We start from the raw sequence: 27,525 nt of genomic DNA, 5'->3' as shown, positions 1-27,525 counted from the left end.
TCTGTACTGGATTCTCCGGGCAATGTGGAGCCAGTGAAGGGATTAACAGAGATAAGAGAAAGGAGAGTAACGTGGTGAGAGGTGGATTAGTCAGGAGGCAGAGTTGAGGATAGATTGGAGGGGTGCGAGGGTGCTAGATTGAAGGCCACAGAGGAGGATGTTACAGTAGTCCAGGCGGGAGATGATGAGGGCATGTACAAGCATTTTTGCAGGCTCCTGGCTGAGGAATGTGCGGATGCAAGAAATATTTTTTTTGTTGTAGGCAGCAGGAGGTGGAAAGGGCTTAGATGTGCAGAATGCAAGGTTCAAAGAAAAATTGGGGGTCAGTCAGCACATCCAGTGCTCAGGTGCGCGTTGCCATGGCTGAAAGCACAAAGGCAAAAAAATATACAATGCAACAGCACTCTGCAAACCAAATAAAGTACAATAATGCCCAAATAATAGAAAGTATTCTGGTGCAAAAGTTACGCTAATAAATTTGAGATGCTTGGCAAATCATTTTGTACAAAATTATTTGGGCCCGTCTGCCAAACGTCAAGGCGATCTCAGTAAGACGGGAACCTAACACTAAATGCCACATTAACTGGTGCCATACTGGCCTCCATTACATTCAGGGAATGCAGGCTCCTCATGCATGCCGAACCCACACTATATAATACCTGTTTGGTACCGGCCTCCATTTTGTTCAAGGAATGCAGGTTCCACTAGAATGCAAGGTCACTCCAAGGCAGCGGGCTTTGTTGACTGGGGAGAGTGTGCAGCCATTGATCATGATAGATAGGTCTGTTGGGGGGGTTGAGCAAGATGGGGGAAAGATGATGAATTCTGTTTTATCCATGTTAAGTTTTAGAAAGCTAGAGGAGAAGAAGGAGGATATGGAAGATAGACATTGTAGGATTCTGGATAGTAAGGTGGTGATGTCTGGACCAGAGAGGTAGATTTCTCTGGATAAAAGTGATACTGAAAGCCATGGGACTCTATGAGATGTCCTAGGCCGAAGGTGTAGATTGAGAAGAGCAGGGGTCCTAGGACAGAGGCTTGAGGGAACCAACAGAGAAGGAATGAGACAAGGAAGTGGTGAGAGAGTGAGGGACACTAAGGGGGTCATTTATTAAATTGGTGTAAAGTAGAGCTGGCTGTGAAAAATAAAAGGTGGAATCTGATTGGTTGCTAAGTTGTTCAACTTTACACCAGTTTGATAAATGACCTCATAAATATCTTGTCTGTGAGGTATGATGTGATCCAGGAGAGGGCCAAGTCTGTGATGCAAAGAGATGAGAGAGTTTGTAACAGAAGGGAGTGGTCCACTGTGTCAAAGGCAGAGGACAGGTCAAGGAGAAGGAGGACTGAGTAACGGAGAAGGCAGAGGACAGGTCAAGGAGGAGGACAGAGTAACGTAGAGAGAAGAGAACAGGTCCAGGAGGAGGACAGAGTAACGTAGAGAGAAGAAGAGAACAGGCCCAGGAGGAGGACAGAGAAATGGTGTTTGGTTTTGGCCATTAGCAGGTCATTGGTGACTTTGGTAAGGGCTGTCTCAGTTAAGTGGTGGGGTCAGAAGCCAGATTGTAGCCGGTTAAAGAGGGAGCAGGAGGAGAGGTGAGAGGACAGTTCAAGGTGGACATGTTGTTCAAGTAACTTTAAGGCATATGGGAGAAGGCATATGGGGCGATAACTGGACAAAGAAGATGCTTCAAACAAAGGCTTTTTGATGATGGGTAGCATGTTTAAAACAGGAGGGGAAGACACCTGAGGTTAACTGTAGGTTGAAAAAAGGTGTTAGGGCAGGGATGTGGTGAGGTTGTGTTTGAGGTCAGATGGGATCGGGTCAAGTGGCGGGATGTGATCTGGAGAGTAGGGTGGGAAATTCTTCTGTAATGGTGGAGAAGTCATTACCTGTGCTCAGTATTATTGTAAAGTGGAAGGAACCACAGAACCTCAGCCACGAAGTAGAGACCATGTAAAGTTACAGAGTGAGGTCCAGGAGTGCTAAGGATCATAGAGTATAAATGGCACCTGTGCTCTGCTGCCTCCATAACTGCAGAGTCCAGACCTCCTCTGCCATTACCATCAGCGCAATAACTGTGCATGCCAGCCTTCCATCACCAAGCACAATGCCAGGCGTGAAATGGATCAAGTAATGCACGCCCCCACTGGACTGTGCAGCAGTGGAGACATCTTCTGTGCAGGGACCAATCACACTTCTTTATCTGGGGTGAGATGGACGAGTATGGTGAATGCCTGGAGAACGTTACCTGCCTGAATACATTGTGCCCGCTGTATAGTCTGGTGGAGGAGCGGTAATGCTATGGGGGGTCTTCAGGGGTCGGCTTTGGCCTCTTCCAGTGAATAGAAATCTTAAAGCTTCAGGAGACAGGACATTGTGGACAGTTGTATGGTGATAACTTTGTGGGAAGAGTTTGGGGAAGGCTCTTTTCTGCTTCTCTTTGTCCCATTGCACAAGTTCCATAAAGACATGCGTTAATATGTAGGACCGCACCGCAGGGTATCTTGGAATCCTTTCCGCCACCCAAGGCTCTTCTCACACCATCCGGACATTGAAAACACACAATTCCCTCAGGTAACCTCCCCTCCTCCAATAAAACCTGCAGGATATCACGGGGTTGCGCCAATAGTGAAGCACTATTTTCTCAGTTAAAATCAAATAATTTATTGTACTCACAAACAGCGACTTGTACAAGGCATATCTCAAATAAAAATCCTCCCGTTGCCCGACCCGGGTTTCACTCTCCTACTTCGTCAGGGGCGTCTATCCTGCCTCCTACGAGGCTGCCTTTAATCCACAAATCAAACCCACCCTTCCCAAATCCCTCACATACATTGAACTGGACTCAACAATACAACATTAAAAACATCAAATTAACCTAAAATCAAAAAATAGCACAGGATTTATATCAACCATACTCCATAAAAACATTTTTACTAATATGCCTCCCATTTACATTCATAAAACCTTTTACCCTACGTCATTGGTCAGGTGGTTTCTTACACCATGGGGTTTACTGCCAACCACTAGCCTAGTTCCACCTCCTCAAGGTTCTTGAACCACCGACCACCTACACCTGCGACTCGCTGGTATTCTACACAACACAAATTAATATCAAACGATACATGGTTTAATATCATACTCTATATTTAGACCCTGGGGTTGAACGGTCCCTAACTTGATCATCCATTCTACCTCTCGCTTGTTGATCTTCGCAATCGGGTCACCACCACGTGCATGAGCCTTCACTAGTTCTACCCCCATAAACCACAAACCACTAGGGTTTTTCTGGTGCACCTGTTTAAAGTGGAAGGACACTCTGTGCGTTTCCAGAACTTTTTTTTATATTCCGTATATGTTCCTGTATTCTGGTTTTTAAACTGCGGCTCGTTCTGCCCACATACTGCAGGCCACATGGGCACTCTAGCACATATACTACACCTATATTATTACATGAAATATTCCCCTTATTTTGAATGCTTGATTTTTCTTATTAGAGTAAACTGACTCGACTTTCATCATTCTATACTCTCGATCAGTGATGGTCAGTTCGCAGTGTGGGCTGCCATCTTTAGTAAGGTAGACTTACCCGTCCGCCGATGCACAGGTAAGCCCTTACCTGTGCCTGTACCGCGAGCCGGTCTGAAATCAAATGCCGTTACTGGGAGCAGGCAGTTCCAAGAACAGCCCAATGAAGGCCCCCGATGGCTGCCTGCTCCCGGTGACCGCATTTGATTTCAGACCGGCTCCCCGCACAGGTAAGGGCTTACCTTTGCATCGGCGGACGGGTGAGTCTACCTTACTAAAGACGGCAGTCCGCATGTGTTCGCTGGCGAACACTGCAAACTGACCCTCACTGCTCTCGAGTTCTATTCTTGCATGGTGGGCAAAAACCACACCAAGTGAATTTATTCTTACAGTTAACTCCTTGTGGTTCAGATTTATTTGTAGGTCCCACAATATACACCATTCTATAAATTGTGTCAAGAAGGTAAATCTAAAGTCTCTACCCCTCCTATCTGTGGTTGTCCCCTCTATTTTTCCATTTTCCTCCACCTCCTCCCTATATCTCTCTAGTTCTACCTCCCCATAGCCTTTTTCAAAAAACCTCTCTTTTATTACCTGACTTTGTTCCTTATAGTCACGGGGATCTGTACCGTTCCGTTGTATCCTTTTGAATTGCCCCTTTGGAATATTTTTTAACCACGGTCCAAAGTGGCAACTAGCGGTGCTAATATAGGCACTTACATCAGTGGTTTTGAAGAAGGTTTTAGTTTTAAAGCAATCATTCTCAATGAAAATAGTTAAATCCAGAAAGTCCACTGAAATATTACTGATTGTGCTCGTAAACCTAAGATTCCAGTGATTATCATTAACTCTCCAATACATTTCTCCAGACCTTCCCTATCCCCATGCCATATAAGCAGACAGTCATCAATAAATTGCCGCTAAATGATATTGGCGGATGGTGTGAGGAGAGCCTTGGGTGGAGGAAAGGATTCCAGGATACCCTGCAGCGCGGTCCTACTTATTAACGCCTTTGAACTTTAGTGTGAATTAACCTACAACACTTCTGGGACCTGCAGCGCCAAAAGTCCAGGCAACGTATCAGAGACTTCTTCTGTCATTTCCATAAAGACATGGTTGAGGGCGTCTGAAAGACAAGGTCAGAAAAGTTCCTGGGGTTGGAATGTGGAGCAGTCACATACTTTCCTCCATATAATGTATACCTATAGGCTCAGGCAGAGCAGAGGGTTCAAAGACTCTGAACCTTAAGGTTATTTCTCACCCTCTGACCTTTCCGCCATATGTAGGCTTCAGGATACACCAGTTCGGCGGCTGAAAAGTTTACATAGGGCGTGAAATGGAGACGGCGGAGCTCCACCATAGGGACATAAATCATGTCATGTATGTAGGCCTGTCGCATGTTGTTGCTATGGACATCACAACCCACCGAGGATCGATGAGAGGCCCAACCAACTCTTAGCAACACCACCGCCCATGTGGCGTCCATTGAATGAGAAACTCCTTATTCCTTGAGTACCCCAATGTTCAACTGTGCGGTGTTACCGGACCTCCAGACGTCCCATGCCACATACTAGTGGGGTGGCTTGTCTCATTTAAGGGGTTACAAGATTCATAGTAAATATGGAGACAACAGAGCCAGGATGGTAAACTGGCAGAATGTCACCCTATGATGTAGCCTTTGTGGGTCCAGGATGACCCTTCCACCATTGTAAAGCACCGTACCAGGGCCACATGGAAAACGACTGGGGAGATCAGGGAGGCAGAAGGTCCTGGTGGACCGCTTACTGATAAGCAGCAGTTCTCAATGTCAGGCAGAAGCTGCAGAAGCAAATACAAGTTTAGGATGGATAAAATATCCTCTGTAATGTTAGCCCTCTTTAAATAGCTGGAGAGGCCACATCTGGAATATGGGGGGTCAGTTTTGGGCTCCACATTGTATGAGAAGGTTCTGAGGCAGGTGACCAGACATGTTAGGGTTGTTTTCATTCACTGACATTTAGTACGGACCATGAGAAGGTTTTATTACACAACAATTCCACATTATTCGGAGCAGAGTGGCCCTATGCCACATGCTGCATGCTCCGGGCCCCAGTAATGCATCATTCCACTGGGCCCCGGTCTGATTGCCCCAGTGTGGGTCATCTATGGCCGGGTTGGTCGAGTGTTCCTTCGCTGCAGGCTATGTATAGATTTGCTTTCTCTTCATGTATTCGTTGTGTTTCCTGGGTGACTGGTTGTCACCTATGATGAGATCAGACTGGGTAGCAGCATCGGCTCTGCTATCACTGGAGGGTGTAGTGCTTGTTTCGCTGGAAGTTTTTGGTATTCTCTTTATATTCTTATTTCTGAGGCACCACCATCCATCTCAGCCCCAGAGACTCCGCACTCGTACGTAGCTCACTGCAGTGACATGGCCTCCTGACCTAAGAATGTGATGCCATCCTCCTGACCTGATAATGTGATGTCATCCTCCTGACCTGATAATGTGATGTCATCCTCCTGACCTGATAATGTGATGTCATCCTCCTGACCTGATAATGTGATGTCATCCTCCTGACCTAATAATGTGATGCCATCCTCCTGACCTAATAATGTGATGTCATCCTCCTGACCTGATAATATGATGTCATCTTCCTGTACTGATAATGTGATGTCATCCTCCTCACCTGATAATTTTTTGTCATCCTTCTGACCTGGTAATGTGATGTCATCCTTCTGACCTGATAATTTTATGTCATCCTTCTGACCTGGTAATGTGATGTCATCCTCCTGACCTGATAAAGGGATGTCATCCTCCTGACCTGATAATGTGATGTCATCCTACTGGTAATGTGATGTCATCCTCTGGCCTGCTGGCTATAACTACAGGTCATAATATAAGGGGCTAATAGATCATACCGATCTGTACCTTGTCCAGATCCTGCACAATAACCAGGAAGCAATTACCTGGCGCCGTGCAGTGTATAAAGCACAATCTGTATAAGACATCTCTGCTGATGTCATCCTCCTGACCTAATAATGTGATGCCATCCTCCTGCTCTGATAATGTGATGCCATTCTCCTGACCTGATAATTTGATGTCATCCTCCTGACCTGATAATGTGATGTCATCCTCCTGACCTGATAATGTGATGTCATCCTCCTGACCTGATAATGTGATGTCATCCTCCTGACCTGATAATGTGATGTCATCCTCCTGACCTAATAATGTGATGCCATCCTCCTGACCTAATAGTGTGATGCCATCCTCCTGCTCTGATAATGTGATGCCATCCTCCTGACCTGATAATTTGATGTCATCCTCCTCACTTGATAATGTGATGTCATCCTCCTGTCTTGATAATTTGATGTCAACCTCCTCACCTGATAATTTGATGTCATCCTCCTGTCCTGATAATGTGATGTCATCCTCCTCACCTGATAATTTTATGTCATCCTTCTGACCTGGTAATGTGATGTCATCCTTCTGACCTGATAATTTTATGTCATCCTTCTGACCTGGTAATGTGATGTCATCCTCCTGACCTGATAAAGGGATGTCATCCTCCTGACCTCATAATGTGATGTCATCCTACTGGTAATGTGATGTCATCCTCTGGCCTGCTGGCTATAACTACAGGTCATAATATAAGGGGCTAATAGATCATACCGCTCTGTACCTTGTCCAGATCCTGCACAATAACCAGGAAGCAATTACCTGGCACCGTGCAGTGTATAAAGCACAATCTGTATAAGACATCTCTGCTGACACATCCTGATACAAGTAAAACAACCATCATATCACACTGGTAGAACTGGTTTAAAAATAAACCTTAAGGGTCTGTTCACATAGCAGAAACACATGTTGGAAAATCTGCTAGACCCACAGCAGACCTTTAAGGCTGACCCTGGTATTTCTGCTACAGTTTGCATTTTCACGTCCACAAGACCCCCTGCAGCGTGGCCCCTTTCGGGGGGGGGGGGGGGGGGCTATTCTGCCTTTTGCAATCTGCTGTGGATTCTTTCTTGGTTTGCACAGGGATCCATCATGAGAAGTGACAGAAAAGTCTTCTTCTGTGTGCAGAATAAGAAGGTGGCATGTGCACTAACGACGTGATTTCCCAGTGACAGTGCTTTCTGAATCCCAGTGAGGAAAATCTGTATAAATAATCAGAATCCACAGGCGCAGATTTACTGATCGTTAGTAAGCTATCTTTCTGAAAACTCTCTTCTTGACCCTTACAATCTGCCTTTTGCCCTTTCCACTGTACAGAAGTTGCCCTTATTAAAGTGTCTAACAATCTCCTGACAGTAAAAATAAATGGTGACTATTCTCTACTGATTCTGCTGGATCTGCTATATTTGGCATGGTAAATCACAAACTCCTCCTCACCATGCTCCACTCAATTGGCCTTAAGGACACTGCTCTCTCCTGGTTCCCTTCATTTCTCTCTGGCCGCTCCTATCATTCGCTGGCTCTACTTCTTCTCCTCTTCCTCTTGATGTTGGGGCTCCTCAGGGTTAAGTCCTAGGTCCTCTACTCCTCTCTCTACACAGCCGCCATTGGACAGACTATTAGTAGTTTTGACTTTCAGTACCATCTCTATGCTGATGACACCCAATTATACACTTCATCCCCTGACATCACCCTTGCTTTTGTCACGGCTGTGTGATGGTCTGGTCGTAGTGGACCGTGACACTTTAGCCGCACATGCTTGTTGCCAGTGGCAACGTGTAGTTTTTTAACATGTATACACACTTCCCCTTTTAGGTTGTTGTCCCTTCCCATTCTGGTGGGTATGGGGTTAAAGTGTGAGCAAGGTGGAGCTGGGTGTGGGCTCTTATAGTATATGGGGTTGGATCATGAGGTTAGTGGGACTTCAGCTTCTTGTGGAGCTGAAGTTATGCTGCCATCCTGGACCTTACCATCTGTCCAGTTTGAGGGCCACCTTGTTGGACATAGATTGTCATCCCTTATGTATCCTCCATGTTCCCTACCTTACCTGTTTTGATGTTTGGTATGGGTTTATGTTCAGGGTGTGGTGTAAGTCTTGTTGTTGTTTCATGTGTGGTCTTTTGGTGTTGTTTGTCCAGCATGTATGCAAGGTGTTTCCCTGTGTGTTGTGCCTCCGGTGAGGGGGCTCCTGGGTTCCTTGGAGGGGCAACCGCATTGGCAACCTGCCTGCGAAAGTGGACTTCAGGGTTTCCCAGAGGGGGAACCACTAGTCAGTAGCAGTTGTTGTTTCATCCAGTTGTTGTGGCAGGTAAGTGCTGTTGTTCCAGTGTGTGTTGTTTGCGCTAGGTGCTTACCTGCCAATCTGGTTTATGCTACTGTCTGCTCCTTTCTTGTTGCTAGGCCTGCTGGAGACTCCGGTTTATCCGTATCGTGGATGAGCAGGTCGTCTCCTAGCTCTGACATTATTACCAGGGATCTCTAGGGTTAGTAGGGCCCGAGGTTCCGGGTATGAGCCCTCCCACCATTAGGGTTTGCTCATACAGTTAGGAGGTCAGGGCTAGGATTTAGGGATGTGTTAGTAGGTGACCTGCTCCCTTTATTCCTGTTTCCAGGCCTAGTGGCATATCCCGCCAACCTACATTGTATGGTGTGGAGTTTCCCCCAACTCCCCACCGTGACAGCTTTACTCCAAAACACCAAATAATTGTCTGGCAGCTGTCTCTAATATCATGTCCTCTTTGTATCTAAAACGGAATTTTTCAAAAACCGAACTTCTTGTCTTTCCCCATCTATTATCTATTAACCCACCTAAACTTGATATTTCAATTTTAGTCTGCAGCACTATCATAACTCCTGTGCAGCAGGCCCGCTGTCTTGGGGCCACATTTGACTTTTATCTTTCCTTTGTTCCCCATATCCAATCACTAACACGCCCTTGTTGTCTGCACCTCAAGAATATCTCCAGAATCTGCCCTTGGTGAAAACGGCCAAAACTCTTGTTGACTTGATAAATTCTCGACTTGACTACTGCAACTCATTACTAATTGGTCTCCCTCTCACTAAACTCTCCCCCACTTCAGTCTGTCCTAAATGCTGCAGCCAGGCTCATCTATCTGTAAACTCGCTACATTGATGCTACTAGTCTGTGCCAGTCACTTTGCTGGTTGCCCATCCACCACAGAATACAGTTCAAACTTCTCACTCTCATCCACAAAGCTCTCCACAGTACTGAACCTCCATATATCTCCTCCCTCATTTCCATCTACCACATTACCCATGTTCTCCACAGTGCTGCACCCCCTACATCTCCTCCTCATCTCTGTCTACCACCCTACCTATGTTCTCCACAGTGCTGCACCCCCTACATCTCCTCATCTCTGTCTACCATCCTACCCGTGCTCTACCTCCTACATCTCCTCCTCATCTCTGTCTACCATCCTACCTGTGCTCTGCACAGTGCTGCACCTTCTACATCTCCTCCCTCATCTCTGTCTACCATCCTACCTGTGCTCTCCACAGTGCTGCACCTCCTCCTCATCTCTGTCTACCATCCTACCCGTGCTCTCCACAGTGCTGCACCCCCTACATCTCCTCCCTCATCTCTGTCTACCATCCTACCTGTGCTCTCCACAGTGCTGCACCCCCTACATCTCCTCCCTCATCTCTGTCTACCATCCTACCTGTGCTCTCCACAGTGCTGCACCCCCTACATCTCCTCCCTCATCTCTGTCTACCATCCTACCTGTACTCTCCACAGTGCTGCACCTCCTACATCTCCTCCCTCATCTCTGTCTACCATCCTACCTGTGCTCTCCACAGTGCTGCACCCCCTACATCTCCTCCTCATCTCTGTCTACCATCCTACCTGTACTCTCCACAGTGCTGCACCCCCTACATCTCCTCCTCATCTCTGTCTACCATCCTACCTGTGCTCTCCACAGTGCTGCACCTCCTACATCTCCTCCCTCATCTCTGTCTACCATCCTACCTGTGCTCTCCACAGTGCTGCACCCCCTACATCTCCTCCTCATCTCTGTCTACCATCCTACCCATGCTCTCCACAGTGCTGCACCCCCTACATCTCCTCCTCATCTCTGTCTACCATCCTACCTGTGCTCTCAACAGTGCTGCACCTCCTACATCTCCTCCCTTATCTCCATCTACCATCCTACTCATGCTCTCCACAGTGCTGCACCTCCTACATCTCCTCCTCATCTCTGTCTACCATCCTACCTGTGCTCTCCACAGTGCTGCACCTCCTACATCTCCTCCCTTATCTCCATCTACCATCCTACTCGTGCTCTCCACAGTGCTGCACCTCCTACATCTCCTCCTCATCTCTGTCTACCATCCTACTCGTGCTCTCCACAGTGCTGCACCTCCTACATCTCCTCCCTTATCTCCATCTACCATCCTACTCGTGCTCTCCACAGCGCTGCACCTCCTACATCTCCTCCTCATCTCTGTCTACCATCCTACTCGTGCTCTCCACAGTGCTGCACCTCCTACATCTCCTCCCTCATCTCCATCTACCACTCTACTTCTCGTGTTCTCCGTTCTGTTAGTTACCTAAGATTAACATCCTCCATAATTCGTACCTCTCACTCCCATTTTCAAGACTTTTCTCGAGCTGCACGACTCTCTGAAATACTCTGCCCCGGAATATCAGGTCAATTGACAACTTCTCCACCTTCAAATGTGTCTTAAAAACACATCTTTTCAGGCAGGCTTATCAAGCCTGCGGTTCGTGCTCAGACTCTTCTAGTAACCCCCCCCTTCCCACTCTTTAGACCTGAACTTGATCTTCTGACAGTCCTACACCCAAAGCACTAGGACACACAGATCGGCCGACGCCACTGCTTTCAGTCCAAAGATGGTTGGACCACTTCATGTGGCAATCGACTATCTTATGTGTCAACCCCAATTCCTCATAGATCGTAAGCTCTTGCGAGCAGGGCCCCGACTCCTAGCGTTTCGGTTGTATATTGCCCGGTTATGTTGTGATGACTTTTGTTTTGTTCTTAAACCCTCTGAATTGTAAAGCGCTGCGGAATATGGTGGCGCTATAGAAATAAAGATTATTATAATTTCTATTAATGGAGTAACCTCAGCCCTGCCATCTAGACCTGCGCCAGTTATCACAGGGCCCAATGATAGATTTGGTGCCGACGCTGTTGTCTATATTGCTAGGCTCACTTTCAATTTTGCTGAAATTGTGGTGCAAAATTCTGCATCTTAAGCCTCACCCCTTTCTTGGAAAGCCCCGTTTTCATGTTAACCGAGACAGAACAAAGTATAGAAACCCTAGTTGCATCTAATTATGCCACAATTGCTCCAATTTCTGCCTTTTTAAGACATTAGTAAACCTGGGCCACTGTGTGAACCTGCCCAAAGGCGACACCCAGCCTTTACAGTGGCATAACCTGGGCACCATTTGGCGCTATCAGTGCGTATATTTCTGTGATCTGGGTGTTGTATAGCAGTATTATTTGGGCGCTGTGGCGGAGATCTGCCAGAGGACTCACAACACGGTTCCTCCTGCAGTTCGTGCTCAGAGTTGCCCGTAAATTTCTGGCTTCATTTGGGCCAGGAGACTGGGGTAAATGAAGATAACGGTGTGGGGGGACTGGCCACACCGCCTTCCTGCCCTTGTCAGGCCCATTTCAGGGAAAGTGGTGAGGATGGCGCAGAATCCAAGAGATGCAACAACTTTTTAAAAAGTTGCGAACACCAGATTTTAGGAGCAAGAGAGATGATGAATCTCCTCCTCTACATTACATTCTGTGCTATGGTATGTGTCCGTTTTATTAAGAGCAGCATGGCAGCATTATATATACATAAAAGTGTCCTTTGTAATAAGCGCGCGCCGGGTGCAGAACGCGAGCAGCTCCAGACCCGGTTCTCCCACACACTGAGTCATATACAAGAAAAAGGGTCGGCACTGCTGAGTGCGGCAAATGTCCAACCGTATTCACGCCTGCAACGTGCGATATATGGCGGTGCTCTGCATGATAGCCATGCAAACATTAACGAATAAGGAAAAAATGAATAGCGGCACTCACCATAAAGTAATATTTGCAGCTTTATTCTGGTAAAAAAACGGAAAGTGTGGGCACCGCACAGATGAATCAGGCAACAGCCGTTCCGCGATACCTGCGCTTTGTCAAGCCTCCCAGGGCTTGTGTCGCTTCATGTGCTCAGAAGTCTCTGTTACAGTGACTTTATGACAGGTAAGTGGCTCCGATAACGCACTTAGGGTACGAGTCATTCTGACATAAGTTTTCCTATTCCAACAATGTCATAAAAACGAGGCAATGCCCTCGAAGCCTTTGTGTTTAGCGAGCGGCCAGCAATGGACCTGGGGGTTATCTGCTGTAATCCGGGTAATCCAGAACTGCGCCCGAATATTAACCATATAGTTGCCTTGTAGTCTAGGGCAGTAAAGGAGTCCATATCAGTATAGGTGGTGGTCTAGGATAGTCAGCGATTTCCTATCAGTATACCTGGAGGTCTAGGTCAGTGAGGGGTAAATGTCTGTTTGCCTTGAAGTCTAGGGCAGTAAAGGAGTCCATATCAGTATAGGTGGTGGTCTAGGATAGTCAGCGATTTCCTATCAGTATACCTGGAGGTCTAGGTCAGTGAGGGGTAAATGTCTGTTTGCCTTGTAGTCTAGGGCAGTAAAGGATTCCATATCAGTATAGATGGTGGTCTAGGATAGTCAGAGATGTCCTATCAGTATACCTGGAGGTCTAGGTCAGTGAGGGGAAAAATGGCTGTTTGCCTTGTAGTCTAGGGCAGTAAAGGATTCCATATCAGTATAGATGGTGGTCTAGGATAGTCAGAGATGTCCTATCAGTATACCTGGAGGTCTAGGTCAGTGAGGGGTAAATGTCTGTTTGCCTTGTAGCCTTGTAGTCTAGGGCAGTAAAGGATTCCATATCAGTATAGGTGGTGGTCTAGGATAGTCAGAGATGTCCTATCAGTATACCTGGAGGTCTAGGTCAGTGAGGGGTAAATGTCTGTTTTCCTTGTAGCCTTGTAGTCTAGGGCAGTAAAGGATTCCATATCAGTATAGGTGGTGGTCTAGGATAGTCAGAGATGTCCTATCAGTATACCTGGAGGTCTAGGTCAGTGAAGGGTAAATGTCTGTTTGCCTTGTAGCCTTGTAGTCTAGGGCAGTAAAGGAGTCCATATCAGTATAGGTAGTGGTCTAGGATAGTCAGCGATTTCCTATCAGTATACCTGGAGGTCTAGGTCAGTGAGGGGTAAATGTCTGTTTGCCTTGTAGCCTTGTAGTCTAGGGCAGTAAAGGAGTCCATATCAGTATAGGTGGTGGTCTAGGATAGTCAGAGATGTCCTATCAGTATACCTGGAGGTCTAGGTCAGTGAGGGGTAAATGTCTGTTTGCCTTGAAGTCTAGGGCAGTAAAGGATTCCATATCAGTATAGGTGGTGGTCTAGGATAGTCAGAGATGTCCTATCAGTATACCTGGAGGTCTAGGTCAGTGAGGGGTAAATGGCTGTTTGCCTTGTAGTCTAGGGCAGTAAAGGATTCCATATCAGTATAGATGGTGGTCTAGGATAGTCAGAGATGTCCTATCAGTATACCTGGAGGTCTAGGTCAGTGAGGGGTAAATGTCTGTTTTCCTTGTAGCCTTGTAGTCTAGGGCAGTAAAGGATTCCATATCAGTATAGGTGGTGGTCTAGGATAGTCAGAGATGTCCTATCAGTATACCTGGAGGTCTAGGTCAGTGAAGGGTAAATGTCTGTTTGCCTTGTAGCCTTGTAGTCTAGGGCAGTAAAGGAGTCCATATCAGTATAGGTGGTGGTCTAGGATAGTCAGCGATTTCCTATCAGTATACCTGGAGGTCTAGGTCAGTGAGGGGTAAATGTCTGTTTGCCTTGTAGCCTTGTAGTCTAGGGCAGTAAAGGAGTCCATATCAGTATAGGTGGTGGTCTAGGATAGTCAGAGATGTCCTATCAGTATACCTGGAGGTCTAGGTCAGTGAGGGGTAAATGTCTGTTTGCCTTGAAGTCTAGGGCAGTAAAGGAGTCCATATCAGTATAGGTGGTGGTCTAGGATAGTCAGAGATGTCCTATCAGTATACCTGGAGGTCTAGGTCAGTGAGGGGTAAATGTCTGTTTGCCTTGTAGCCTTGTAGTCTAGGGCAGTAAAGGAGTCCATATCAGTATAGGTGGTGGTCTAGGATAGTCAGCGATTTCCTATCAGTATACCTGGAGGTCTAGGTCAGTGAGGGGTAAATGTCTGTTTGCCTTGTAGCCTTGTAGTCTAGGGCAGTAAAGGAGTCCATATCAGTATAGGTGGTGGTCTAGGATAGTCAGAGATGTCCTATCAGTATACCTGGAGGTCTAGGTCAGTGAGGGGTAAATGTCTGTTTGCCTTGTAGTCTAGGGCAGTAAAGGAGTCCATATCAGTATAGGTGGTGGTCTAGGATAGTCAGAGATGTCCTATCAGTATACCTGGAGGTCTAGGTCAGTGAGGGGTAAATGTCTGTTTGCCTTGTAGCCTTGTAGTCTAGGGCAGTAAAGGAGTCCATATCAGTATAGGTGGTGGTCTAGGATAGTCAGCGATTTCCTATCAGTATACCTGGAGGTCTAGGTCAGTGAGGGGTAAATGGCTGTTTGCCTTGAAGTCTAGGGCAGTAAAGGAGTCCATATCAGTATAGGTGGTGGTCTAGGATAGTCAGAGATGTCCTATCAGTATACCTGGAGGTCTAGGTCAGTGAGGGGTAAATGTCTGTTTTCCTTAAAGTCTAGGGCAGTAAAGGAGTCCATATCAGTATAGGTGGTGGTCTAGGATAGTCAGCGATTTCCTATCAGTATACCTGGAGGTCTAGGTCAGTGAGGGGTAAATGTCTGTTTGCCTTGAAGTCTAGGGCAGTAAAGGAGTCCATATCAGTATAGGTGGTGGTATAGGATAGTCAGCGATTTCCTATCAGTATACCTGGAGGTCTAGGTCAGTGAGGGGTAAATGTCTGTTTTCCTTAAAGTCTAGGGCAGTAAAGGAGTCCATATCAGTATAGGTGGTGGTCTAGGATAGTCAGAGATGTCCTATCAGTATACCTGGAGGTCTAGGTCAGTGAGGGGGTAAATGTCTACTATATACTGTAGCTGGTGAATTATCGGAGTGAGTCTTAGGTTCAGCACTCCCGATGATTTGGTGCAGTTGAAGGGTTAATGTCAGGGTCATAGCTGGGGTCACTCCGTTTTCGGTGACTCTTCTCCCTTTTTTTGCAGTATGATTGCGATCATCATCCTCCTTGTTGCCGCCCTTGGGCTCATCATCGGCCTCAGTGTTGCCGGTAAGTTGTGCCGTACGCGGAGGTGACGTTTTGCACATTATCTGAACCATCAGATGCGGCAGTGACCTGTAGACTTCACCCACCGTTTCCTCCTCCAGGTAACAGCACCACTAATGACGTGACCACCGTTAACACTGTCGGACAGATGGGTAAGGATGCGATCCTTCCTTGCACTTTCACTCCTGATGCTAAAAAGACCAGTAATGTCCTCTGGGAGAAGGTGGGAGACACTGGGAATGTCTACAAATATGAGAACGGAAAGATTTCATTGACCGATCAGAACTCAAACTTCAAAACTCGGACCTCGCTCTTCATCACCCAGCTGTCTGCAGGCAATGCCTCCCTGGCGTTAACCAATGTCAAGCTGAATGACGCCGGCGTCTACAAGTGCACAATCACCAACTCTAACGGGCAAGGACAGAACACGCTGAGCCTCAGCGTCGGAGGTGAGGAGCATGGGGGACGGGGGACAACTTCAGCTTAGAGGATAGAGTGCCGACAATCTCAGGGTGCCTATAGTGCAGGGAGGCTCAACTTGTGGCCCTCCAGCTGCTGTAAAACTACAACTCCCACCATGCACTGCTGTAGGCTGCCCAGGCATGATGGGAGTTGTAGTTTTACAACAGCTGGAGGGCCGCAGGTTGAGCCTCCCTGCTATAGAGGAAGGACATTCATGTGTCCTGTACTTTCTTACTTGATCCATCAAGGCTTCGTTCACATTTCCATTTATTTTCACATCAATGAAAAAATCAGTCCGCGTTCCATTCGTAATGTCCGTGAAGCTGCATCCGTGTTTGGACGCTGCTCAGCTGAAAATGTATTTCTAAAGCATCTCCTACCAGTGGTCAGTGCCAATGGCATGCCTATGGTGTTTGGCACCCAGGGTGGGTACATTCTCTGCCCCCCCCCCAATACTTAAAAAAACATTGTACCCCCTCACAGTAATATTGCCCTCTTTGTGCCCCTTCACAGTAATAATGTCCATTTTGCCTGCTTAATAGTAGTAATGCCCATTGTGCTAGTAATACCCTCTGTGCCCCCTTCATAGTAGAAATCCACACTGTGCCCTGTCACAGTAATAATGCCCATTTAGCCCTCTTAATAGTAGTAATGCAGACTGTGCTAGTAATGCCCTCTGTGCCCTCTCTATAGTAGAAATTCACATTGTGCCCTGTCACAGTAATAATGTCCTCTGTGCCCCCTCCATAGTAATAAAGTCATCTGTGCCTCCTCCAGAGTAATAAAGCCCTCTGTGCCCCCTCCATAGTAATAAAGTCATCTGTGCCTCCTCCAGAGTAATAAAGTCATCTGTGCCTCCTCCAGAGTAATAGTACTCTGTGCCTCCTTCATAGTAATAAAGCTCTCTGTGTCCCCCTAAAGAGTAATAAAGCCCTATGTGCCCCCTACATAGTAATAAAGTCCTCTGTGCCCCCTCCAGAGTAATAAAGCCATCTGTGCCCCCTCCATAGCAATAAAGCCCTCTGTGCCCCCTCCATAGTAATACATCCCTCTGTGCTCCCTCCAGAGTAATAAAGTCATCTGTGCCTCCTCCAGAGTAATAAAGCTCTCTGTGTCCCCTAAAGAGTAATAAAGCCCACTGTGCCCCCTCCATAGTAATAAAGTCCTCTGTGCCCCCTCCAGAGTAATAAAGTCATCTGTGCCTCCTCCAGAGTAATAGTCCTCTGTGCCTCCTTCATAGTAATAAAGCTCTCTGTGTCCCCCTAAAGAGTAATAAAGCCCTATGTGCCCCCTCCATAGTAATAAAGTCCTCTGTGCCCCCTCCAGAGTAATAAAGCCATCTGTGCCCCCTCCATAGCAATAAAGCCCTCTGTGCCCCCTCCATAGTAATACATCCCTCTGTGCTCCCTCCAGAGTAATAAAGTCATCTGTGCCTCCTCCAGAGTGATAAAGCTCTCTGTGTCCCCCTAAAGAGTAATAAAGCCCTCTGTGCCCCCTCCATAGTAATAAAGTCCTCTGTGCCCCCTCCAGAGTAATAAAGTAATCTGTGCCTCCTCCAGAGTAATAGTCCTCTGTGCCTCCTTCATAGTAATAAAGCTCTCTGTGTCCCCCTAAAGAGTAATAAAGCCCTCTGTGCTCCCTCCATAGTAATAAAGCCCTCTGTGCCCCCTCCATAGTAATAAAGTCATCTGTGCCCCCTCCAGAGTAATAAAGTCATCTGTGCCTCCTCCAGAGTAATAAAGCTCTCTGTGTCCCCCTAAAGAGTAATAAAGCCCTCTGTGCCCCCTCCAGAGTAATAAAGTCATCTGTGCCTCCTCCAGAGTAATAGTCCTCTGTGCCTCCTTCATAGTAATAAAGCTCTCTGTGTCCCCCTAAAGAGTAATAAAGCCCTCTGTGCTCCCTCCATAGTAATAAAGTCCTCTGTGCCCCCTCCAGAGTAATAAAGTCATCTGTGCCTCCTCCAGAGTAATAGTCCTCTGTGCCTCCTTCATAGTAATAAAGCTCTCTGTGTCCCCCCTAAAGAGTAATAAAGCCCTCTGTGCCCCCTCCATAGTAATAAAGTCCTCTGTGCCCCTTCCAGAGTAATAAAGCCATCTGTGCCCCCTCCATAGTAATAAAGCCCTCTGTGCCCCCTACATAGTAATAAATCCTTCTGTGCTCCCTCCATAGTAATAAAGCCCTCTGTGCCCCTCCAGAGTAATAAAGTCATCTGTGCCTCCTTCATAGTAATGAAGCCCTCTGTGCCCCCTCCATAGTAATGAAGCCCTCTGTGCCCTCTCCATAGTGATAAAGCCCTCTGTGCCCCCTCCATAGTAATAAAGTCATCTGTGCCCCTCCAGAGTAATAAAGTCATCTGTGCCTCCTTCATAGTAATAAAGCCCTCTGTGCCCCCTCCATAGTAATAAAGCCCTCTGTGCCCCCTCCAGAGTAATAAAGCCCTCTGTGCTCTCTCCATAGTAATAAAGCCCTCTGTGCCCCCTCCATAGTAATAAAGTCATCTGTGCCTCCTCCAGAGTGATAAAGCTCTCTGTGTCCCCCTAAAGAGTAATAAAGCCCTCTGTGCCCCCTCCATAGTAATAAAGTCCTCTGTGCCCCCTCCAGAGTAATAAAGTAATCTGTGCCTCCTCCAGAGTAATAGTCCTCTGTGCCTCCTTCATAGTAATAAAGCTCTCTGTGTCCCCCTAAAGAGTAATAAAGCCCTCTGTGCTCCCTCCATAGTAATAAAGCCCTCTGTGCCCCCTCCATAGTAATAAAGTCATCTGTGCCCCCTCCAGAGTAATAAAGTCATCTGTGCCTCCTCCAGAGTAATAAAGCTCTATGTGTCCCCCTAAAGAGTAATAAAGCCCTCTGTGCCCCCTCCAGAGTAATAAAGTCATCTGTGCCTCCTCCAGAGTAATAGTCCTCTGTGCCTCCTTCATAGTAATAAAGCTCTCTGTGTCCCCCTAAAGAGTAATAAAGCCCTATGTGCCCCCTCCATAGTAATAAAGTCCTCTGTGCCCCCTCCAGAGTAATAAAGTCATCTGCGCCCCCTCCAGAGTAATAAAGTCATCTGTGCCTCCTCCAGAGTAATAAAGATCTCTGTGTCCCCCTAAAGAGTAATAAAGCCCTCTGTGCCCCCTCCATAGTAATAAAGCCCTCTGTGCCCCCTCCAGAGTAATAAAGTCATCTGTGCCTCCTCCAGAGTAATAGTCCTCTGTGCCTCCTTCATAGTAATAAAGCTCTCTGTGTCCCCCTAAAGAGTAATAAAGCCCTCTGTGCTCCCTCCATAGTAATAAAGTCCTCTGTGCCCCCTCCAGAGTAATAAAGTCATCTGTGCCTCCTCCAGAGTAATAGTCCTCTGTGCCTCCTTCATAGTAATAAAGCTCTCTGTGTCCCCCCTAAAGAGTAATAAAGCCCTATGTGCCCCCTCCATAGTAATAAAGTCCTCTGTGCCCCCTCCAGAGTAATAAAGCCATCTGTGCCCCCTCCAGAGTAATAAAGCCCTCTGTGCCCCCTTCATAGTAATAAAGCCCTCTGTGCCCCCTCCATAGTAATAAAGCCCTCTGTGCCCCCCTCCAGAGTAATAAAGCCCTCTGTGCCCCCTCCATAGTAATAAAGCCCTCTGTGCCCCCTCCAGAGTAATAAAGCCCTCTGTGCTCCCTCCATAGTAATAAAGCCCTCTGTGCCCCCTCCATAGTAATAAAGTCATCTGTGCCTCCTCCAGAGTAATAAAGCTCTCTGTTGCCCCCTAAAAAGTAATAAAGCCCTCTGTGCTCCCTCCATAGTAATAAAGTCCTCTGTGCCCCCTCCAGAGTAATAAAGTCATCTGTGCCTCCTCCAGAGTAATAGTCCTCTGTGCCTCCTTCATAGTAATAAAGCTCTCTGTGTCCCCCCTAAAGAGTAATAAAGCCCTCTGTGCCCCCTCCATAGTAATAAAGTCCTCTGTGCCCCCTCCAGAGTAATAAAGCCATCTGTGCCCCCTCCATAGTAATAAAGCCCTCTGTGCCCCCTACATAGTAATAAATCCTTCTGTGCTCCCTCCATAGTAATAAAGCCCTCTGTGCCCCTCCAGAGTAATAAAGTCATCTGTGCCTCCTTCATAGTAATAAAGCCCTCTGTGCCCCCTCCATAGTAATGAAGCCCTCTGTGCCCTCTCCATAGTGATAAAGCCCTCTGTGCCCCCTCCATAGTAATAAAGCCCTCTGTGCCCCTCCAGAGTAATAAAGTCATCTGTGCCTCCTTCATAGTAATAAAGCCCTCTGTGCCCCCTCCATAGTAATAAAGCCCTCTGTGCCCCCTCCAGAGTAATAAAGCCCTCTGTGCTCTCTCCATAGTAATAAAGCCCTCTGTGCCCCCTCCATAGTAATAAAGTCATCTGTGCCTCCTCCAGAGTAATAAAGCTCTCTGTGTCCCCCTAAAAAGTAATAAAGCCCTCTGTGCCCCCTCCATAGTAATAAAGTCCTCTGTGCCCCCTCCAGAGTAATAAAGTCATCTGTGCCTCCTCCAGAGTAATAGTCCTCTGTGCCTCCTTCATAGTAATAAAGCTCTCTGTGTCCCCCTAAAGAGTAATAAAGCCCTATGTGCCCCTCCATAGTAATAAAGTCCTCTGTGCCCCCTCCAGAGTAATAAAGTCATCTGCGCCCCCTCCAGAGTAATAAAGTCATCTGTGCCTCCTCCAGAGTAATAAAGATCTCTGTGTCCCCCAAAGAGTAATAAAGCCCTCTGTGCCCCCTCCATAGTAATAAAGCCCTCTGTGCCCCCTCCAGAGTAATAAAGTCATCTGTGCCTCCTCCAGAGTAATAGTCCTCTGTGCCTCCTTCATAGTAATAAAGCTCTCTGTGTCCCCCTAAAGAGTAATAAAGCCCTCTGTGCTCCCTCCATAGTAATAAAGTCCTCTGTGCCCCCTCCAGAGTAATAAAGTCATCTGTGCCTCCTCCAGAGTAATAGTCCTCTGTGCCTCCTTCATAGTAATAAAGCTCTCTGTGTCCCCCCTAAAGAGTAATAAAGCCCTATGTGCCCCCTCCATAGTAATAAAGTCCTCTGTGCCCCCTCCAGAGTAATAAAGCCATCTGTGCCCCCTCCATAGTAATAAAGCCCTCTGTGCCCCCTACATAGTAATAAATCCTTCTGTGCTCCCTCCATAGTAATAAAGCCCTCTGTGCCCCTCCAGAGTAATAAAGTCATCTGTGCCCCCTCCATAGTAATGAAGCCCTCTGTGCCCTCTCCATAGTGATAAAGTCCTCTGTGCCCCCTCCATAGTAATAAAGCCCTCTGTGCCCCCTCCAGAGTAATAAAGCCCTCTGTGCCCCCTTCATAGTAATAAAGCCCTCTGTGCCCCCTCCATAGTAATAAAGCCCTCTGTGCCCCCTCCATAGTAATAAAGCCCTCTGTGCCCCCTCCATAGTAATAAAGCCCTCTGTGCCCCCTCCATAGTAATAAAGCCCTCTGTGCCCCCTCCAGAGTAATAAAGCCCTCTGTGCTCCCTCCATAGTAATAAAGCCCTCTGTGCCCCCTCCATAGTAATAAAGTCATCTGTGCCTCCTCCAGAGTAATAAAGCTCTCTGTTGCCCCCTAAAAAGTAATAAAGCCCTCTGTGCCCCCTCCATAGTAATAAAGTCCTCTGTGCCCCCTCCAGAGTAATAAAGTCATCTGTGCCTCCTCCAGAGTAATAGTCCTCTGTGCCTCCTTCATAGTAATAAAGCTCTCTGTGTCCCCCTAAAGAGTAATAAAGCCCTATGTGCCCCCTCCATAGTAATAAAGTCCTCTGTGCCCCCTCCAGAGTAATAAAGTCATCTGCGCCCCCTCCAGAGTAATAAAGTCATCTGTGCCTCCTCCAGAGTAATAAAGATCTCTGTGTCCCCCTAAAGAGTAATAAAGCCCTCTGTGCCCCCTCCATAGTAATAAAGCCCTCTGTGCCCCCTCCAGAGTAATAAAGTAATCTGTGCCTCCTCCAGAGTAATAGTCCTCTGTGCCTCCTTCATAGTAATAAAGCTCTCTGTGTCCCCCTAAAGAGTAATAAAGCCCTCTGTGCCCCCTCCATAGTAATAAAGTCCTCTGTGCCTCCTCCAGAGTAATAAAGTCATCTGTGCCTCCTCCAGAGTAATAGTCCTCTGTGCCTCCTTCATAGTAATAAAGCTCTCTGTGTCCCCCTAAAGAGTAATAAAGCCCTCTGTGCTCCCTCCATAGTAATAAAGTCCTCTGTGCCCCCTCCAGAGTAATAAAGTCATCTGTGCCTCCTCCAGAGTAAAAGTCCTCTGTGCCTCCTTCATAGTAATAAAGCTCTCTGTGTCCCCCCTAAAGAGTAATAAAGCCCTCTGTGCCCCCTCCATAGTAATAAAGTCCTCTGTGCCCCCTCCAGAGTAATAAAGCCATCTGTGCCCCCTCCATAGTAATAAAGCCCTCTGTGCCCCCTACATAGTAATAAATCCTTCTGTGCTCCCTCCATAGTAATAAAGCCCTCTGTGCCCCTCCAGAGTAATAAAGTCATCTGTGCCTCCTTCATAGTAATAAAGCCCTCTGTGCCCCCTCCATAGTAATGAAGCCCTCTGTGCCCTCTCCATAGTTATAAAGCCCTCTGTGCCCCCTCCATAGTAATAAAGCCCTCTGTTCCCCTCCAGAGTAATAAAGTCATCTGTGCCTCCTTCATAGTAATAAAGCCCTCTGTGCCCCCTCCATAGTAATAAAGCCCTCTGTGCCCCCTCCAGAGTAATAAAGCCCTCTGTGCTCTCTCCATAGTAATAAAGCCCTCTGTGCCCCCTCCATAGTAATAAAGTCATCTGTGCCTCCTCCAGAGTAATAAAGCTCTCTGTGTCCCCCTAAAAAGTAATAAAGCTCTCTGTGCCCCCTCCATAGTAATAAAGTCCTCTGTGCCCCCTCCAGAGTAATAAAGTCATCTGTGCCTCCTCCAGAGTAATAGTCCTCTGTGCCTCCTTCATAGTAATAAAGCTCTCTGTGTCCCCCTAAAGAGTAATAAAGCCCTATGTGCCCCCCTCCATAGTAATAAAGTCCTCTGTGCCCCCTCCAGAGTAATAAAGTCATCTGCGCCCCCTCCAGAGTAATAGTCCTCTGTGCCTCCTTCATAGTAATAAGGCTCTCTGTGTCCCCCCCTAAAGAGTAATAAAGCCCTATGTGCCCCCTCCATAGTAATAAAGTCCTCTGTGCCCCCTCCAGAGTAATAAAGTCATCTGTGCCTCCTCCAGAGTAATAGTCCTCTGTGCCTCCTTCATAGTAATAAAGCTCTCTGTGTCCCCCCTAAAGAGTAATAAAGCCCTATGTGCCCCCTCCATAGTAATAAAGTCCTCTGTGCCCCCTCCAGAGTAATAAAGTCATCTGTGCCTCCTCCAGAGTAATAGTCCTCTGTGCCTCCTTCATAGTAATAAAGCTCTCTGTGTCCCCCCTAAAGAGTAATAAAGCCCTATGTGCCCCCTCCATAGTAATAAAGTCCTCTGTGCCCCCTCCAGAGTAATAAAGCCATCTGTGCCCCCTCCATAGTAATAAAGCCCTCTGTGCCCCCTACATAGTAATAAATCCTTCTGTGCTCCCTCCATAGTAATAAAGCCCTCTGTGCCCCTCCAGAGTAATAAAGTCATCTGTGCCTCCTTCATAGTAATGAAGCCCTCTGTGCCCCCTCCATAGTAATAAAGCCCTCTGTGCCCCCTCCAGAGTAATAAAGCCCTCTGTGCCCCCTTCATAGTAATAAAGCCCTCTGTGCCCCCTCCATAGTAATAAAGCCCTCTGTGCCCCCTCCAGAGTAATAAAGCCCTCTGTGCCCCCTCCATAGTAATAAAGCCCTCTGTGCCCCCTCCAGAGTAATAAAGCCCTCTGTGCCCCCTCCATAGTAATAAAGCCCTCTGTGCCCCCTCCATAGTAATAAAGCCCTCTGTGCCCCCTCCAGAGTAATAAAGCCCTCTGTGCTCCCTCCATAGTAATAAAGCCCTCTGTGCCCCCTCCATAGTAATAAAGTCATCTGTGCCTCCTCCAGAGTAATAAAGCTCTCTGTTGCCCCCTAAAAAGTAATAAAGCCCTCTGTGCCCCCTCCATAGTAATAAAGTCCTCTGTGCCCCCTCCAGAGTAATAAAGTCATCTGTGCCTCCTCCAGAGTAATAGTCCTCTGTGCCTCCTTCATAGTAATAAAGCTCTCTGTGTCCCCCTAAAGAGTAATAAAGCCCTCTGTGCCCCCTCCATAGTAATAAAGTCCTCTGTGCCCCCTCCAGAGTAATAAAGTCATCTGTGCCCCCTCCAGAGTAATAAAGTCATCTGTGCCTCCTCCAGAGTAATAAAGATCTCTGTGTCCCCCTAAAGAGTAATAAAGCCCTCTGTGCCCCCTCCATAGTAATAAAGTCCTCTGTGCCCACTCCAGAGTAATAAAGTCATCTGTGCCTCCTCCAGAGTAATAGTCCTCTGTGCCTCCTTCATAGTAATAAAGCTCTCTGTGTCCCCCTAAAGAGTAATAAAGCCCTCTGTGCTCCCTCCATAGTAATAAAGTCCTCTGTGCCCCCTCCAGAGTAATAAAGCCATCTGTGCCCCCTCCATTGTAATAAAGCCCTCTGTGCCCCCTACATAGTAATAAATCCTTCTGTGCTCCCTCCATAGTAATAAAGCCCTCTGTGCCCCTCCAGAGTAATAAAGTCATCTGTGCCTCCTTCATAGTAATAAAGCCCTCTGTGCCCCCTCCATAGTAATGAAGCCCTCTGTGCCCTCTCCATAGTGATAAAGCCCTCTGTGCCCCCTCCATAGTAATGAAGCCCTCTGTGCCCTCTCCATAGTGATAAAGCCCTCTGTGCCCCCTCCATAGTAATAAAGCCCTCTGTGCCCCCTCCAGAGTAATAAAGTCATCTGTGCCTCCTTCATAGTAATAAAGCCCTCTGTGCCCCCTCCATAGTAATAAAGCCCTCTGTGCCCCCTCCATAGTAATAAAGCCCTCTGTGCCCCCTCCAGAGTAATAAAGCCCTCTGTGCTCCCTCCATAGTAATAAAGCCCTCTGTGCCCCCTCCAGAGTAATAAAGCCCTCTGTGCCCCCTCCATAGTAATAAAGCCCTCTGTGCCCCCTCCATAGTAATAAATCCCTCTGTGCCCCCTCCAGAGTAATAAAGCCCTCTGTGCCCCCTCCATAGTAATAAAGTCCTCTGTGCCCCTCCATAGTAATAAAGTCCTCTGTGCTTCCTGCATAGTAATAAATTCCTCTGTGCCCCCTCCATAGTAATAAAGTCCTCTGTGCCCCCTTCATAGTAATAAAGTCCTCTGTGCCCCCTCCATAGTAATAAAGCCCTCTGTGCCCCCTCCATAGTAATAAAGCCCTCTGTGCTCCCTCCATAGTAATAAAGTCCTCTGTGCCCCCTCCATAGTAATAAAGCCCTCTGTGCCCCCTCCAGAGTAATAAAGCCTTCTGTGCCCCCTCCATAGTAATAAAGCCCTCTGTGCCCCCTCCAGAGTAATAAAGCCCTTTGTGCCCCCTCCATAGTAATAAAGCCCTCTGTGCCCTCTCCATGGTAATAAAGACCTCTGTGCCCTCCCCATGGTAATAAAGCCCTCTGTGCCCTCTCCATAGTAATAAAGTCCTCTGTGCCCCCTCCATAGTAATAAAGTCCTCTTTACCTCTTTGTCCCTCTCCTGAAGCTCACAGTCCTCTCTTCCCTGCAGGCACTGATCGCTCTGCAGCTCTGTGTGGGCGGAGCTTATGTAGATTTCCAGGCTGAAGGCTCCGCCCACACAGGCTGGCAGTGCGATCCGTGCCTGCAGGCTGAATAGTGGAGCGGGGAGGAGTCTTCCTGCTTCACCATTCTGTGCGCCGCCGGCCTGAAGGAGGGGAGGAGCGCGGGGAGCGGAGCGGTGAGCGACAGGACCGCAGCTCCCTGCGCTCATTGCTTCTGGCACCCCCCTGAGAGTTGGCACCTGGGGCCCCTTAGCACGCCACTGGTCAGTGAGAAAGGGATGCAACACAAACGTCATTCATGTTGTGTCTGTGATTTTCACAGACCAAAGTCATACATGTCTCCGTGATTATGTCACTGAGCCATGGTCAGTAAAAAAATACTGATGTGCGAAAAAACATATTCAAATAATTGAGTACGTGTTCCAGGGGCGTAGCTAAAGGCTCATGGGCCCTGGTGCAAGAGTTCAGCTTGGGCCCCCAACCTTTCTTCCCTTTGTGGCCAGGGGCAGGGGTGCACCTAGTTTTCTGAGGCAAAAATTGAAATGTCAAATTCTCAACCTAACCCATTCCCTCCGGTCCTACTGTTAAAGGGTTTGTCCTGATGACATCCTCAGGATAGTTCATCAATATCAGATCGGCGGGGGTCCCCCGGCACCCCCACCAATCAGCTGTTTGAAAAGAGGGCAGCCGACGCCACAGAGGTGAGCAGGTAATCAGAGCAGAGAAGGCAGCGCTCGTACGAAAAGAAAAAGGGGTCAACCCCTTTAAAGACATACTTGGAAAACATTACATACAGCGCTACTGAACACACCGGGTCATACAGCACCACATACCTCTTCCATCCAGTGACGTCTCCTTTGATGTAGATGTTCTCTTTCCTCATGTTCTCCATTCAGTCCAGACCGCCATGGTGACTTCTTTCAGCCGCGTCTCGTCTCTGCAGAGTTTAACAAACAGACATCTTACTTTCCTACCTTTCCATCCTCCTCCTTACCTTCTCAACACCCCATCCTGCTACCCCTCAATACTGTGCCCACTGTGCTCCTCAATACTATCCTGCAGAAACAGTCCTCCTGAAAATACTGGCGCCAGTACAAAAATACCCCTTTATATTGTGTGCCAGTACAAAAGAAAAACCCCTTACCTTTCAGACTAGACCCCCATATATAACCCTAGATGAGACCCCCCCATCTCAGACCAGACACACTTTAGACGTCTATATCAGACCCCAGTTTTAGACTTCAGATCAGACACCCATTAGACCTCCAGACTCCCATAGAAGACCCCATTAGACCTTCAGATCCCCATTAGACCTCCAGACCCCACTATAAGACCCCCACTAGACCTCCTGACCCCATACCAGACCTCCAGACCCCCATATCAGACTTCTGACCAGACCTCCAGACCCCATATCAGAACTTAGACCAGACCTCTAGACCCCCATTAGACCTCAGACCAGGCCTTCAGACCCCCTTAGACCTCTAGACTCCCACCAGACCTCCAAATTCCCATATCTCACCTCCATTAGACCCCCGGACCCCCAATAAGACCCCTATTATACCTCCAGACCCCCAACCAGATCCCCATTAGACCTCCAGACCCCCATTAGACCTCTCCAGACCCCCATATCAGACCTCAGATCAAAC

General features: G+C 47.6%; 1 protein-coding gene across 1 annotated transcript in view; it reads left to right on the top strand.

The window, feature by feature from the left end:
- LOC122933268 (V-set domain-containing T-cell activation inhibitor 1-like) overlaps positions 1-27,525 on the top strand; it is a 93,945-nt gene that overhangs the window by 7,058 nt on the left and 59,362 nt on the right. The window contains exons 2-3 of the mRNA XM_044288143.1: positions 15,725-15,789; positions 15,888-16,235. Of these exons, the coding sequence (XP_044144078.1) occupies positions 15,725-15,789; positions 15,888-16,235 (413 nt within the window). The remainder of the gene's footprint in view (positions 1-15,724; positions 15,790-15,887; positions 16,236-27,525) is intronic.

This window comes from Bufo gargarizans, chromosome 3 (genome assembly GCF_014858855.1).
Source record: "Bufo gargarizans isolate SCDJY-AF-19 chromosome 3, ASM1485885v1, whole genome shotgun sequence".
Classification (NCBI taxonomy): domain Eukaryota; kingdom Metazoa; phylum Chordata; class Amphibia; order Anura; family Bufonidae; genus Bufo; species Bufo gargarizans.
Note: the sequence above shows the minus strand (reverse complement) of the source record. Positions and strands in the feature narration are given on the sequence as shown.